Genomic DNA, 14,691 nt, shown 5'->3' with positions numbered 1-14,691 from the left:
GTGAGACGATCCAGCTAGCTGTGGGCAACTTCGACGTGTGTGTCTGGATTGGCGACATAGGCCACACCTCTTTGGCCGGTTCGGATCTGCCTCGTCCATATTCATCCGTATCCTAGTGGACCTCGGACGACCCTCTCTCGCACGCCTCTTGTCAAGGTCCGGCATCACAATGGGCCCATCGTATGGTGGCCAGAAACCCTCCGGGATCAGAGGTGTGAATCCCATGCGATACACACTGAATACCGAACTAATCCGATACACACTGTGAACATAAGAGGTCCAGGTAACCCGTGAGTAGGCACAACAAGCAAGTGCGTGTTGACACGGGAAATGAAGTGCCTGGAAGTACCCGTAGTCACATGTCTGAGAGGCAAGAGATACTCTGTAGCTACCCAATGAGAAAGAACCAGTCGGAGTGGTCTCTGCTACGGTGAACTCGGAGTTATCCCGGTCATACAAAGTCACCGTGAAGCACCTGACCATCTTCAAGTTGGCCTCAATACACTTCACCAAGTGCTGACTGAATTGTTGTCCGGTTCCCATCTGGGCCTCAGCCTCTCTCCCCTTGCGAACAAAGAGTTCCGCAAGCCTTCCATATGTTGCCTTCACCAGGGAGCATACAGGGAGGTTTCTGACACCCTTGAGGATTAAGTTCACACACTCGGAGATATTCGTCGTCATGTGACCGAATCTCCGCCCCTCGTCACAATGCTGAGTCCACAAGGAATAATCAATCCGGTTCGCCCACTCACACATTGCCGGGTCTTCAGACCGCAAAATATCAAACCAGTAATCAAACTCAACCTCAGTCTTGGCATACGCGGCATTCACTAGAAGCCTATGTGCGTCTTTGTCCTTGAAGGTAAGGGCAAAATTAGCCGCTACGTGTCGAATGCAGAATGCACGGTATGCAGATGGAGGTAACCAACCTCCGTCAGGAGCCTCAAGCGCAGCCTTGATGCCGTTATGCCGGTCCGATATAACCAGTAGACCCGGCTGCGGTGTCACGTGCTATCAAAGGTGGGAGAGAAAGAATGTCCAAGACTCTGCATTCTCACCCTCTACTAGTGCGAATGCAACAGGTAGAATGTTGGAGTTTCCGTCCTGTGCAATCGCGATGAGCAACGTTCCCCCCGTACTTGCCGTACAGATGGGTGCCGTCAATGCTAACTAGCGGCTTGCAATGACGGAATGCCTCGATGCACGGTGGAAACGTCCAGAAAAGTCTGTGAAAATAGGCTTGAGACTCGTCTACTTGTCCACCAACTCGAACGGGGCTCGTCCGTAGGACTGCAACAGTACCAGGCATCGTCAACTGGACTCCCAACACCCACCTGGGGAGCTGTATGACTCATCCCAGTCACCGTAGATGATGGCAATTGCCTTCTGCTTCGCCATCCAGACCCTTCTGTAAGTCGGCCTAAACCCAAAGTGTGCTGCCGTGGCATTTAGGAGCACCTTGATGCTGACGGATGCATCAGCCCTACCATTGGCATAATGAACGCCGATATCACATGATAATCCAAACTCCTGTGGTCACTCGAGATGGAGGTGGCAAGGCAAGTGTGAGGTCCATTGTACCGTTTGACCTCCCAAATGCCCTTGCGTTGCCGGAGACTCAGTCGAATCAACCATGTGCACCCATTCCCAAACTCAGAACACTTGCCCACATACCGGCGATAATCAGACTCCACTACCTTGTACTGTACCCCTCGCCGGATGCTGTAAGTCTTCACACTTACAGGGCCTCATCTTTATCCTGAAATTGCTGACCAACCTGGAACTCTGTCAGACCAGCAGTCCCTTCCGCATCTCTAGCTCTGAATCCAACAGAGTGCCCAGAAACCCCCTCCTGCCTCATGGCATCCAAGTCCAAAGAGAAAAAATGTGGTGGATACTGCTGTGTGCCAGAGCTAGAACCACCTACCGCCAGTGCAGGCTCACTCGCTCCGATATCATCGCCGCTGTCATCATCAATCATATCCGGCTCGACGTCATCATCCTCTGCATCACCCAACAATCCGTCTCCAACGCCAAGCGGTGCAACGCCTTGTAAAGCGTTCGACAGAATATCAAATGATCCTACCTCGTTGCCTACGCTGTCATTTAGATCAACAGCAAAAGACGGGGAGGCGACAGGTTGGACCGCTAGCTCGTACACAGGGACGGAGGAAGAAGCAACGGCAGGCCTGGAACTAGAACCGGCTGCCATGGCTAAAGTGGTGGTATTCCGGTTCGAACCCCCTGAGCTGGATACCACATCAACCAGCTTTGCTAACAATTCTGGTGTCCTCACCTCCGGAAACTGCCGCCGACAAAGAAACATGACTTGCAAGTCCTCATCACTACCAATCGTGAAACAATCATACTTCACGGTATCCTGGAGGACCATGATTGGAATGCGATAGAAAAACTTCTTAACCCGCTTCGCATCTTCCAGACCAAGCTTCATCAGCACAGATCTAACAAGGTCATCATAGCTCGTCGTAGGACTCACGACAATACAGAGAGGATCCTTATCTGTGAACTTCACACCGGAATGAGTTTTCCTCTTAATGGATCCTCTGTGATGAACCAAAACAACAAAACTCTCCTCACTAGCCATCTTACACCCTCTAATGAGAGCAACTCACGTTTACAACCATATATATACTGCTCTGTCTCCCACTAATTCGAACCAGCCTTCATCGAATTAGGGATTGTGTAATTCGAACCAGCCTGGTTCGAATTACTTGGTGCAGCTTCTCTCTCTATAATTCGAACCACTATGGTTCGAATTACGTGCGTTGCTAGTTCGAACCACCCTGGTTCGATTTAGTTAGATCTCTATTTTTGTAATTCGAACTGCTTTGGTTCGAATTATTACTAAATGCAGTTCGAACCACACTGGTTCGATTTATATAAATATATGCTTTGGCTCATTATTGAAACGATTTTGATTTTGGCTTATATACGTAAATTCGGCCTGGCAGTGGCTTATTATGGTTTTTTGCCCTGAAAAATTAGTGTATTTTTTTGTGAATGCCACAAATTTGAGTGTTAAATTTGTAATTTTTATTTATTTTTTAATATCACAAATATGAGGGTTAGATTTGTGATTTTTGTTTTTTAAAAAAAAATACAAATTTAAGGATCAGATTTATATTTTAGTATTAAAAAAAATTTTAAACATACAAATCAAACCTTTCAATTTATTTGAAAGCAAAAAGAAAAAATTTCATCTCACCACATATTAGACCTTTCAATTTATGTATTATAGAAATCTGATCCTCCGATTTTTTAAATCTGAGAATTTGATTTGTTATTTAAAATAAAATAAAAAATTTTAAATTTATATAAAAAATACACCAATTAACTATAATATTGGATTATGTAATACCCGGTCTAACCAAAATTTAGTAAATAATAAGTTAAATAGGAGCGAATATGGTTGGAATATTTGGCAATTGAAATTTGATAATTTAAATACGATATTTGGATTCAGTGAATTTTTCCGAGTCGGAAAATATAGTTTTCTGCGTAAAAGTGCGCAGTGGAATTTTGACCGGCAGTACCGGCTGAGATCTGTCTGGTACTACAACTGAGGAAATTGATTATGGGTAAATAAGATTAAGAAATGAGGAATTATAATTAGGAAAGGTAGAAATATTTAAAGTGCGATTTAGAGCGCTAATTTTAAAGGTTTTGGCCCAAAATTGGGCCAATGGGCAAAAATAAGTGAACCGGGCCTAAGTGGGCCCAAGACCCAACATATATAAACATTAGTTGTGAGCATTTCAGCTCATTTTACCCTAAAAAGAAGGGTTGGGGCGCTGATTTGAGAAGAGAGAAGAGAGAAGAGAAGAGAGAAAACCTAACTCTCTTTGATCTTCAAACCACCATAACTTGAGCTACGGAGCTCCGATTGACGAGCCGTTTGCGGCCACGCATTGCTCTTCTCATCCTCTACAATTCTATCTAAGTTTGGTGGTGAGTATTTCATTCATCTCTGCCCAGTTTTCGAAATTCCCCACTGTTACACGTTTTTGGGTAGTTAGTGTTGAAATCTTGTGATTTTGGGTGTTTAGGGATACTCCAACATGGATTCTAAGTGGGTTCTATCCCTACTTCATATGGGCTGAGGTAAGAAGTGCTCAAACCCTTGTGATTTGTCATTTTTATGAGCCCTAGGTTGATGTATGTATGTGACATTGGTTATGTTAGTGTATTTGGTGATGTTGGTGCACAATTGGGAGATTGGTATTGCTTGAGGAGCTTTGGTAAGGCTTGGAGCTAAGGTTGGTGAAGAATTCCAAAGAAGAGGCTTAATTGGTTTGGCTACAAGAGGTACGGTTTAAGTTTCATTTAAGTACCGTGTGTTGTGATGAGAATTCCTAGGCTAGATGCCCCTAGGATTAAGTTTGGATTGTGTAAATGGTTGGTGCTAATATGCATAGTTGATATGTAATGTGAATTAATGATTGGGTTGAGAATTTGATGTACTGGGTAATGAGTATTGATTTGTGGTTTATGCATTTAAATTGTGAAAATTGGGCCGGAGGCCGTGAATTTTGGGCCGGAGGCCGGAAAGAGGTAAGAAAGGTAAGTCGATGTGTGCATTGTATGATGGCACAAGTGATTGGATGAATTTCAGATAATGAATATATGAATGATTAGGTTGGTTATTGAAGAATAAGGTTTGAGAAGTTGAAGTGTGGAATTTGGTAATTTTGGGTGAAATTATGTAGACGAGGTATGTTTGGTTCGGTTGAGATATATTATGTGATCATATATGTGATTATGATTATTGATGCCTTGATGGTATGATGATGCATTAGAGATATGTATGTTGTGATATATGCTTGGGGAATGATTAAGGTTGATTTGTGGGTGAAATCACGTGATAGTGAGTATGATATTGATTACGTATAATGATGGTTGATTGGAAATGGTATTATTGGAAATTGGGATGAGGAAGGATGTATGACATGATATTGTGTTTGTCCTTTAGCCATTTGATTGAGAAGTGTTAAAATGATTAGATGTGGTTTTGGAAATTTTTGGTAAAGTGTCAATGTGTGAGTTGAGGATGGCTTGATGTGGATTTTGGTACATTTTGATTGATTTCAAAAAGGGTTGAAATTGGCATGTTTTGGTTGATTTTGAAAAGAGTTGAAAATGGCTTGTTTTGAAAATGGCACCTAGTGGTTTTGTATGAAAATATGGTTTTTGGGCATACTTTGACGGGACATAACTTGGACTACGGATCTCTGTTTTGTGCCAAATCTATTTAGAAATGAAATTGGATCTGAGATGTCCATGCCGTTTGAAGAACGGGTGAAAAATGATTTAAAATGATAAAGTTATGTCCGTCGGAAGATTGGGGGTTGAATCTGTAAATTCTGCAGCTTTTAACTTAGTTGGCGCGTACGCGTCGTTCTTCAAGAAGGCACTATCCACGCGTGCGCGTGGTGTGCGCGGGCGCGTTGATGCGCTGCACCAAATGCCCAGCTATTTTCCCGAGAGTTATGCCAGAGTTGTGCCAGTTTTGTGCCTGGGGCGCAAGAGCACCCACGCGTACGCGTGGCTGACGCTTGCGCGTTGTTTGGCTATTTTTCAACCCGCGCGTCCGCGCGTATGACGCTTGCGCGTCGATGAGTTTTGTGGCCATCCACGCGTGCGCGTGGAGTGCGCGTACGCGTGGCCCTGTTTTCATGCCAAAGTTGATTTTTGAGTTTTAAAAGCCAAATCTCATACTTCTAAGCCTCCGATCTCACCTCTTATGTATTAAATCATTCTGATATGCCTAGCAATGAGCTAGGGGATGTGGTAACTTGCGAGTGAAGCAAGGGGAAAAGTTATGATCAATGATGATCAAAGATGATTATATGAGATATGGAGGATGACGGTGGAAGTACCGTGTATGCCATGAGCCGGAGGGCTATATTTATTGATAAATGGCCCGTTCTTGATTGGACCATGAGCCGGATGGCTGAGTTATTGCCGAGTTACGGCAAAGCCATTATCGTTTATGGCTGAGTATAAATGCATATATGATTAATGAATGAATATGTTAAATGGATAATAATGAAAAAATATTGAAATGTGATGTGCGACCCCGGGTAGTAGGCAGTGGCGTTATCCACTTGCTCTGGGTATGAGACGGAAAAGGAGGATTATGATAAACGAGTTTAATCGTGGGGTTTTGAATAAATGTGTATTTGTGATACCTGGGTAGTAGCAAGGGTCGTGGTTCGTCCCGCTTGCTCCGGGTCATTGTCTGAGGATTGATAATAATGAAGGGTGATTATGAATAAATGTTTATTTGTGATACTTGGGTAGTAGCAAGGGTTGTGGTTCGTCCCACTTGCTCCAAGTTAATGTTTGAGATTTGATAACAATGAATGTTGATAATATGAATTGAGATTGAATGAATATATGTTTGAGATGCCTGGGCAGTAGCAAGGGTTGTGGTTCGTCCCACTTGCTCCGGGCCAATGCTTGAGATACCTGGATAGTAGCAAGGGTTGTGGTTCGTCCCACTTGCTCCAGGTCAGAGATTGCGACGCCTGGGTAGTAGCGGCAGTAGTGGTGAATCCACTCGCTCCAGGTTGAGCTTTTAGACACCCGCCTGGGTAGTAGCCGCAGTAGTGATTATTTCACTGGCTCTGGGTTGAGCGGGCAGTAGCAAGGGGGTTGTAGCTCAAACCTACTTGCTCCGCAAGGGGTGTTTTTGTCCAATGGTTAGCTACCAGGACATGTCGGGTTGGCTATATAACCGACAGATGATATCATCAGCCATAGGGCAGACATTCATCATTTGCGTATGTTTGAATTGTTTGGGTTTGCCATTTGTCTTGGATTTCTACATTATATATGCCATGTTACCTGACTATATGCTACTTGTTCTACTTGTATCATGTTTGTGTATTACTTGCCTGTATTGCTTGTGTTTGTACAACTGAGAGGCCCCTCATGCTGGTGTCGGTGGGTGTGAGGGCTGTTCTTGATAGGATGAATTGATGATGCGATTGCATGATGATGTATTGATATAGAACTGCTGAGGTAGAACAACTGGTGATGGTTTTGCTTATGATTCTGAGTCTGATTCGTGGAAGAGTCAGCGAGTTGGGAAACATGTGAAACATGAATTGAATTTAGCACTCCCTTATGACAGTTGCCTATTCATGGATTAGTGAGAACCTAGGATGAATAATTGGTGAAGAAGTTTAGGATGCTTAGTGAGTTTTTGTTGCAGTACATTGAATTTATTTGGCACTTTTACCGTACTAGGAACCCATGGGCCCGGGGTTCTCATTCCGTATATATCTCTTGTTTTTCAGATACAGGTCCAAGTGCTCAGAAGTGAGTTGTGGGTCGTCTGAGAGACGGCGAAGATCTTTATTTCCTCTACTTTGTGTTTTGATTAGAATCTCTCCACCTTTGTTTTGGAAAGTTTATATTATGTATTGAACTCTTTGAATTTGCCTATAGAGGCTCTCATGTTTCCTTCGGGAGAGATTAGGATATACTGTTGTCAACTAATTTCATAATGTACTCTAGCCGACCTAAACTTCGCGGGTCGCGACTAGTAGCTACTTACTTATGTTATATATATCTATCTGTTATCTATCTCTTAATCTCCTCTACGCCTTGTCCGTATATTGTTTTCGGCTTCACGGTTTATCTTTTGTTGTCGAAACGTGAGAGATACGTCTTCGCGATTTTATTTCTACTCTTTTCAGGCTTCTCGATTAATACTCCTTTCGAAATTACCTATATTTATTTATTAAAAATCCACCTGAGAGTCGTACCACCGTAATATCATTGACTTATGACTCGAGCATAAGGATTTGAATATTAGAGTGTTACAGATTATACATCACTTTTTTTATTTCTAAAAAAATTAGTTTATTTTATTCACTATCAGTCTATCACCACTATTTATTTTTCAACCTCATTCTAAAATACTACTATCAATAACTCTAGTTCAATAATAATATATTAATATTAATATTAATATTAATTAATATATATAATAATAAAAATTTAGTAAGTGGTTAGTTGATCGACAAGCGAAGCTTCAAATGTTCAACAAATAGTTATTTTTATTGTGTTACACATTGCACTTAGTGTGTGTTTGGATTACAGTTTGCAAACGGGAGTTTGTATAAAATTGATTTTGCAAACTTGATTTTGATGAAAAGTAAGTTTGTGTCAAAGTGATTTATGTTTGGCAATCTTTATATCAAAATGGATTATAGTAAAATAAATGTTGTTTGGATTATACTACTCAAAATCACTTTTAGATAAAAAAATTACTAAAATAGACACCAACTTAAATAATTATCTTATCATTTTAATTTAGATATTTGAATAGATCTTATTAATTAATTCTATAATAAAATTAATATTTATACACTAAAATAAAAAAATATATAAAAATTGGCAAAATATATTTTTAATTAAAACTAACAAAATATAAATTTTAGAGAGTACTAAGAATAATAAAAAAATTAAATATTGATCTTGGTAGTAATTGAAATAAATCAAAAAAAATTTATAATATTTTTTTATATAGTATATTTTTAGTACTCTTAATACTCTTTTTTAATATGCTATAATTTATTATTATTATTATTTACAATTATTTTTTTTTTAATTTATTTTACCTAATAGAGTCAATAAATCATATTATAAAAAGATAATAAAAATAATACAAAAAATTGTAATTATAAAAGTGTATAATATCGAAAAAATGATTAATAAAAAAATAATAAATAATAGAAAAAAAGAGTTCATGTAAACAAAAATAATAAGAATTCTATAAATAATATAATAACATGTATAAAGGATAAAGTTGGTAAAAGATAAATAAAGATGGAGTATTGATGGGTAAAAGCCCGTTGGTGAAACGCAGAAGCTCAAAATTGTAGCTTCTTGTAAACGTGGTTTTGAGAATAAAATCACTTCTGCGTTCATGGATCAAAAGTTTGCCAAACAAAAAATTGAAACTTTCAAGAAGGCTAAACGTACTTCTTCTCTTGTAACGTATTTGCCAAACACACCCTTACAATTAGAGCTAAAAACTATAATAAAATACTTATTGATTTGAATTTGAATTTTAAATAAAAAAGTCAGCGAAAATTTTACAGACATTTTCTTTTAAATAATTTCAAATGTCAAAATTATTGTCTTTCTTATCCTCAAATGTTTTTTCACTCCCAGAGAAACAAAAGCTGATAGACAAAAAAGGGCATGGATTGAGTAGGCAAGCTTTCTTTATGACATCGAAACGTCAAAAATCAATTTGACTGATAGTGCGCCAAACACGGCAAAATAAAAATGTTCATTTTAATGGGTCTTTTTTGTAATTGCATAAAAAATATAGAGGGATCATTTTTTAATTTTTTAAATAAATATATTTAACTTAATTGTTAAAATTAGTTAGACCCTCAATATTTAGTTAACTATTACGGCCGTCTCTCTTCTCTTCTCTTTCTAATTCTCTTTCTTTTTTTTCTGTCGTAGTAAGCGCTCGTAGTAAGCGCACCGCCCTTTCTATTATCTCCATCATCGACAATTTAAATCTCTCCACGGCCTCTCTTATTCTCTCTTTAGTCGCGCTACCAATTTCTTCTTCTCCCCACTCAGCTATCGTGGTTTTGGCACTGTCTTTCCCAGCACACTCGAAATTTACTGTCCACGTTCCGCTAAAAATTACCGTGACTCGTTAGATGAAATTTGGCGTTTTTAAACTATGAAACTCTTGATTGTTTGAAATTAAAAAAGTGTTCAGTGTAAATCTTTCTTTTAAGACGGATCCAAGCACACCAACAGCATACGTTATGTGATTCTACTGTGTTTTTTGCATTTAACTGGGTAAACAATTGACCGAGAGATTTAAAGTTTAAGTAAAATTTACGTAATTCCATTTTAAAATGAAAGAATTGTACCCAAATTCAACTCAATTCGACGAACATTGCAGAACAAGAGAAAATGTGGTGGGCCCATCATAATGGAACCAGCCAAAATGCCTTTCACCTTTCCTGTAGCAAATTCACAGATTCTACTTGTTATATTACTTTTATTAACTATAGTAATATACTTTGAAAAATAAATTTCTTTAGATTAATTTTATTAATTATAGTTAAATAATATAAAAAATAACTTTATTAATTATAGTAAGATGTCATGTGAAATTAATAATTTTTTTTAAAAATAACTTTATAAGTTATAGTAACATAATTTAAAAAATTAATTATTATTTCGGATAATTCTATTAATGAGAAATTAATAATTAGGTTAGATTAATTTTATTAACTATAGTAATATGTCATAAAAAAATATTAATTGTTTAGAATATTAATTACAGTAAGATGTTGTAAAAAAATTAATATTTTATTAATTAGTATTTAAGGTTTAGGATTTTAGAGTTTTTTTTATTTTTTTATTTTTGATATACGTCCATTCTTTTATTTGAACTTTAGAACTTACTATATATATTTTATTTTATTTTCGATTTATTCGCCAAGTCAGCGGTAACACCTATCAATTTAATAAAATTAATCTAAAAATATTAATTTTTTATAACATCATACTATAATTAATACTCTAAATAATTAATAAATTTTTATAACATATTACTATAATTAACAAAATAAATCTAACAATTATTAATTTTTAATATTATATTATTGTAATTAATAAAATTACTTTAAAAATTTACTAATTTCTCAGATTATATTACTATAATTAATAAAATTACTAAAAATAACTAATTTCCTAAATCATATTACTATAACTTATAAAGTTATTCTAAAAAATTGCTAACTTCACATAACATCTTACTATATAATTAATAAAATTATTCTTCATATCATTTAACTATAATTAATAAAATTAATATAACAAAATCACTAATTTTCAATACATATATTACTATAATTAATTAAGTTACTCTAAAAATTATTAATTTATATTTAGGGTTTAAGATTTAGGATTTAGGGTTAGAGTTTAGGATTTAGGATTTAGGGTTTAGGATTCAAGGTTTAATGGTTGAGGTTTAGAATTTTTTTCTCTTCTTCTCATCCTTGATATACATCTATTCTTTCATTTGAACTTTAAAAATTATTACATATATTTTTTTATTTTTGATTTATTCCTCAAGTTAGTCCTTAGTGGTAACACCTATCAATTTAATAAAATTAATCTAAAAATACTACTTTTTTATAGCATCATATTATAATTAATACTCTAAATAATTAATTAATTTTTATGACAATTATAATTAATAAAATTAATTTAGCAATTATTAATTTCTCATATCATATTATTATAATTAATAAAATTACTTTAAAAATTTACTAATTTATTAGATTATATTACTATGATTAATAAAATTACCAAAAAAATAATAGTTTCCTAAATCATATTACTATAACTTATAAAATTATTCTAAAAAATTACTAATTTCACATAACATCTTACTATATAATGAATAAATTATTTTCCATATCATTTAATTATAATTAATAAAATTAATGTAACATATCACTAATTTTCAATATATATTTTTTATTATAATTAATTAAGTTAATCTAAAAATTACTAATTTATATTTTTAGGTTTAGAGTTGGGTTTAAGATTTAGGGTTTAGGATTTAGAATTTTCTTTTCTTCTTCTTATTCTTAATATACGTCCATCTCTGTTATTTGAACATTAAAACTTTTTACATATATTTTTTTCATTTTTGATTTATTCCCCAAATCAGTGGTAACACCTATCAATTTGATAAAATTAATTTAAAAGATATTATTTTTTATAGCATATTACTATACTCTAAATAATTAACAAATTTGTAAGACATATTACTATAATTAATAAAATTAATCTAATAATTATTAATTTCTCATATCATATTATTATGATAATAAAATTACATTAAAATTTTAGTAGTTTCTCCGATTATATTACTGTAGTTAATAAAACTACTAAAAAGATAACTAATTTAAGGTTTAGTATTTAAGATTTAGAATTTAGGATTCACAATTTAGGGTTTCTTTTTCTTCTTCTTATCTTCAATATGTTCCATCCTATTATTTGAACCTTAGAACTTTCTACATATATTTTTTTTCTATTTTCGATTAATTCTCCAAGTTAGCGGCAACACCTATCAATTTGATAAAAATAATCTAAAAAATATTAATTTTTTATAACATCTTACTATAATTAATATTCTATATAATTAATAAATTTTTATAACATATTACAATAATTAATAAAATTAATCTAACAATTATTAATTTCTAATATCATATTATTATAATTAATAAAATTACTTTATAAATTTACTAATTTCTCATATTATATTACTATAATTAATAAAATTACTAAAAAATAACTAATTTCCTAAATCATATTACTATAATCTATAAAGTTACTCTAAAAAATTACTAATTTTACATAATATCTTACTATATAATTAATAAAATTATTCTCCAAATCATTAACTATAATTAATAAAATTAATATAACAAAATCACAAATTTTCAATATATATAATATTATAACTAATCAAGCTACTTTAAAAATTACTAATTTATGATTTAGGATTTAGGATTTATGGTTTAGGGTTTCTTTTTTTTTCTTCTTATCCTTCGTCCATCTTTTCATTTAAACCTTAGAACTTACTACATATATTTTTTTTTCATTTTCGATTTATTCCCCAAGTTAGCGATTATCCTATCAATTTAATAAAATTAATCTTAAAAATACTAATTTTTTATAGCATCTTAATATAATTAATACTCTAAATAATTAATAAAATTAATCTAAAAATTATTAATTTCTCATATCATATTACTATAATTAACTAGTATATGAACCCGTGCTCAACACGGAAAAATTTATAAAAGTAAAAAATATTTTTATATGTTTAAATATTTTAAGAAAAAGCACACAAAATAATTATTATCAAAATCAAAGTTTAACATAAAAACAGTGAGTAATTATTATTTTATATTTTTTTAAAGTAAAATAATTATATATTAATTTTAATACAAAATTTAAAATAAAATTATAATATTTACGTTAGAATTCTATTTTTTTTAAGACTTCTTTATAAACAATATTGATGGTTGAATTTGCAGATATTCCTACGTGATTTATAAGCAAAACTTTTAAACCTCTCTTACTCTTAACTCTTGAAAATGCTGTATATAGTTGGCCATGTGTAAATCCAATGTGAGATAAAGTTTGTTCCTGAGACTTATTAATTGTCATGGTAAAAGATACTATTACGGAAAACTGTCTTTGTTAAAATCTAATTGGGACAGTTTTATTTGTTGGTACCATATATTCATTTTTGGAATCAAAGCAATATGACCAACATTGTTACCTATTAAGACTTCACATTCTATGACATGATTTTCAAGCTTTTTAACTTGTAGCCTTGTACCATTATAAAGACCACTGGATTGGTCAATATTCCTTAGTAACATCATAGGAACACCAACCTTAAGTATCAATTTATGTAGAGGTAAACCAGAGTAATTTATGCTATTCAGTAATTCAGGATCATAAAGATCTAGTTGACTTTCCATATTCCCTTCATCTATACAAATTGAATCCGAACTAAGATATAATTTTTTGCCTCCAGGAATGATAGTCATCAGATAGTTGTTGACCTCTTCAGCGATGTCCAACGTGGGAGCCAGTATAGTTCTTGCTTTGAAAAAATTATTTGAAGACATATTTTTCAAATATTTGGATAAGAAAAATGAACCAATTCATCAAATGTCTAGTCCGAAGAAGAAATAACAATATCTTCCGGAAGACATATCTCAAATTCACCATCTATATCACTTATTAGACCATCACCAACTTTCAATAACTACTTACTAAATTGCTCTGTCTCATTTTGATCTGAAGAAGTTGTTCCTACAGAGAGTCTCATATTTTTTGTTAGTTTGAGCACCTGATAAAAATGAATTCACAGTTGAATGAACCATATCTTGTCTCGATCCTCATGGAATGATAGGAAGGATTTGTCTAAAGTCTCTACCTAGTACAACCACGTTTCCTCCAAAAGACAAATCTTTGTTATATGTTAGAGAAAACTTCTTGATATCACCCAAGTATTTATCGAGCGCTTCATAGCAGTACCTACTAACCATTGGAACCTCATCCCAAATTATAAATTTGGCTTTCAATAGCAAAATTGCTTGAGGAGAACCAGGTTTGATGTTACATATAAAATCCTCAATTATATTCAGTAGTATTTTGAACCTTGAGTGTACCGTTCTTCCATTGGAAAGAAGTAAAGAAGCAATAATACTTGAAGTAACGTTTAACACAATATCATCCTTTTGAGTGAATCTCAGCGGACGTAAGGTTCCAGAGAAATATTTTTTCAGTATCCCTATGACCATACACAAAGAAAAAACCCCTTCACCATAATATACAGCTGTAACAATGTTATCGAATGCATGTTTCTACTCAGGTATTGCGATGGCTAACATGTCTGAGGCATTTTTCTTTAACTCATCTTTGTTAAAGTTTATCTCTTCCCTGATAACTCTTTCGGTTAACAAAGAACTATCAACTTTAGTTGCTAAAGGCATAGGATGATAGTCTTTCAAGGTTTTACTATAGGAATGTAAGATCTTGTCTATATCCATTAAGCACAACTGCTTAATCTCATCATCTAAC

The 14,691-nt window shown here is 33.9% G+C and overlaps 1 protein-coding gene across 1 annotated transcript; it reads right to left on the bottom strand.

Moving 5' to 3' along the window:
- Positions 1 to 13,277: 13,277 nt before the first annotated feature.
- On the bottom strand, positions 13,278 to 13,733 carry LOC140177672 (uncharacterized). The gene has a single exon (XM_072210821.1). It carries the CDS (start codon positions 13,731 to 13,733, stop codon positions 13,278 to 13,280), a length of 456 nt encoding a protein of 151 aa, XP_072066922.1.
- Positions 13,734 to 14,691: the final 958 nt, after the last annotated feature.

This window comes from Arachis hypogaea, chromosome 13 (genome assembly GCF_003086295.3).
Source record: "Arachis hypogaea cultivar Tifrunner chromosome 13, arahy.Tifrunner.gnm2.J5K5, whole genome shotgun sequence".
Lineage (NCBI taxonomy): Eukaryota > Viridiplantae > Streptophyta > Magnoliopsida > Fabales > Fabaceae > Arachis > Arachis hypogaea.
The sequence above is the reverse complement of the archived record's forward strand: the minus strand, read 5'-3'. Positions and strand labels throughout refer to the sequence as shown.

Bases quoted from the DNA above. Each gene is read 5' to 3' on its own strand.
- LOC140177672 (XM_072210821.1), bottom strand. From the start codon at position 13,733: ATGTCTTCAAATAATTTTTTCAAAGCAAGAACTATACTGGCTCCCACG.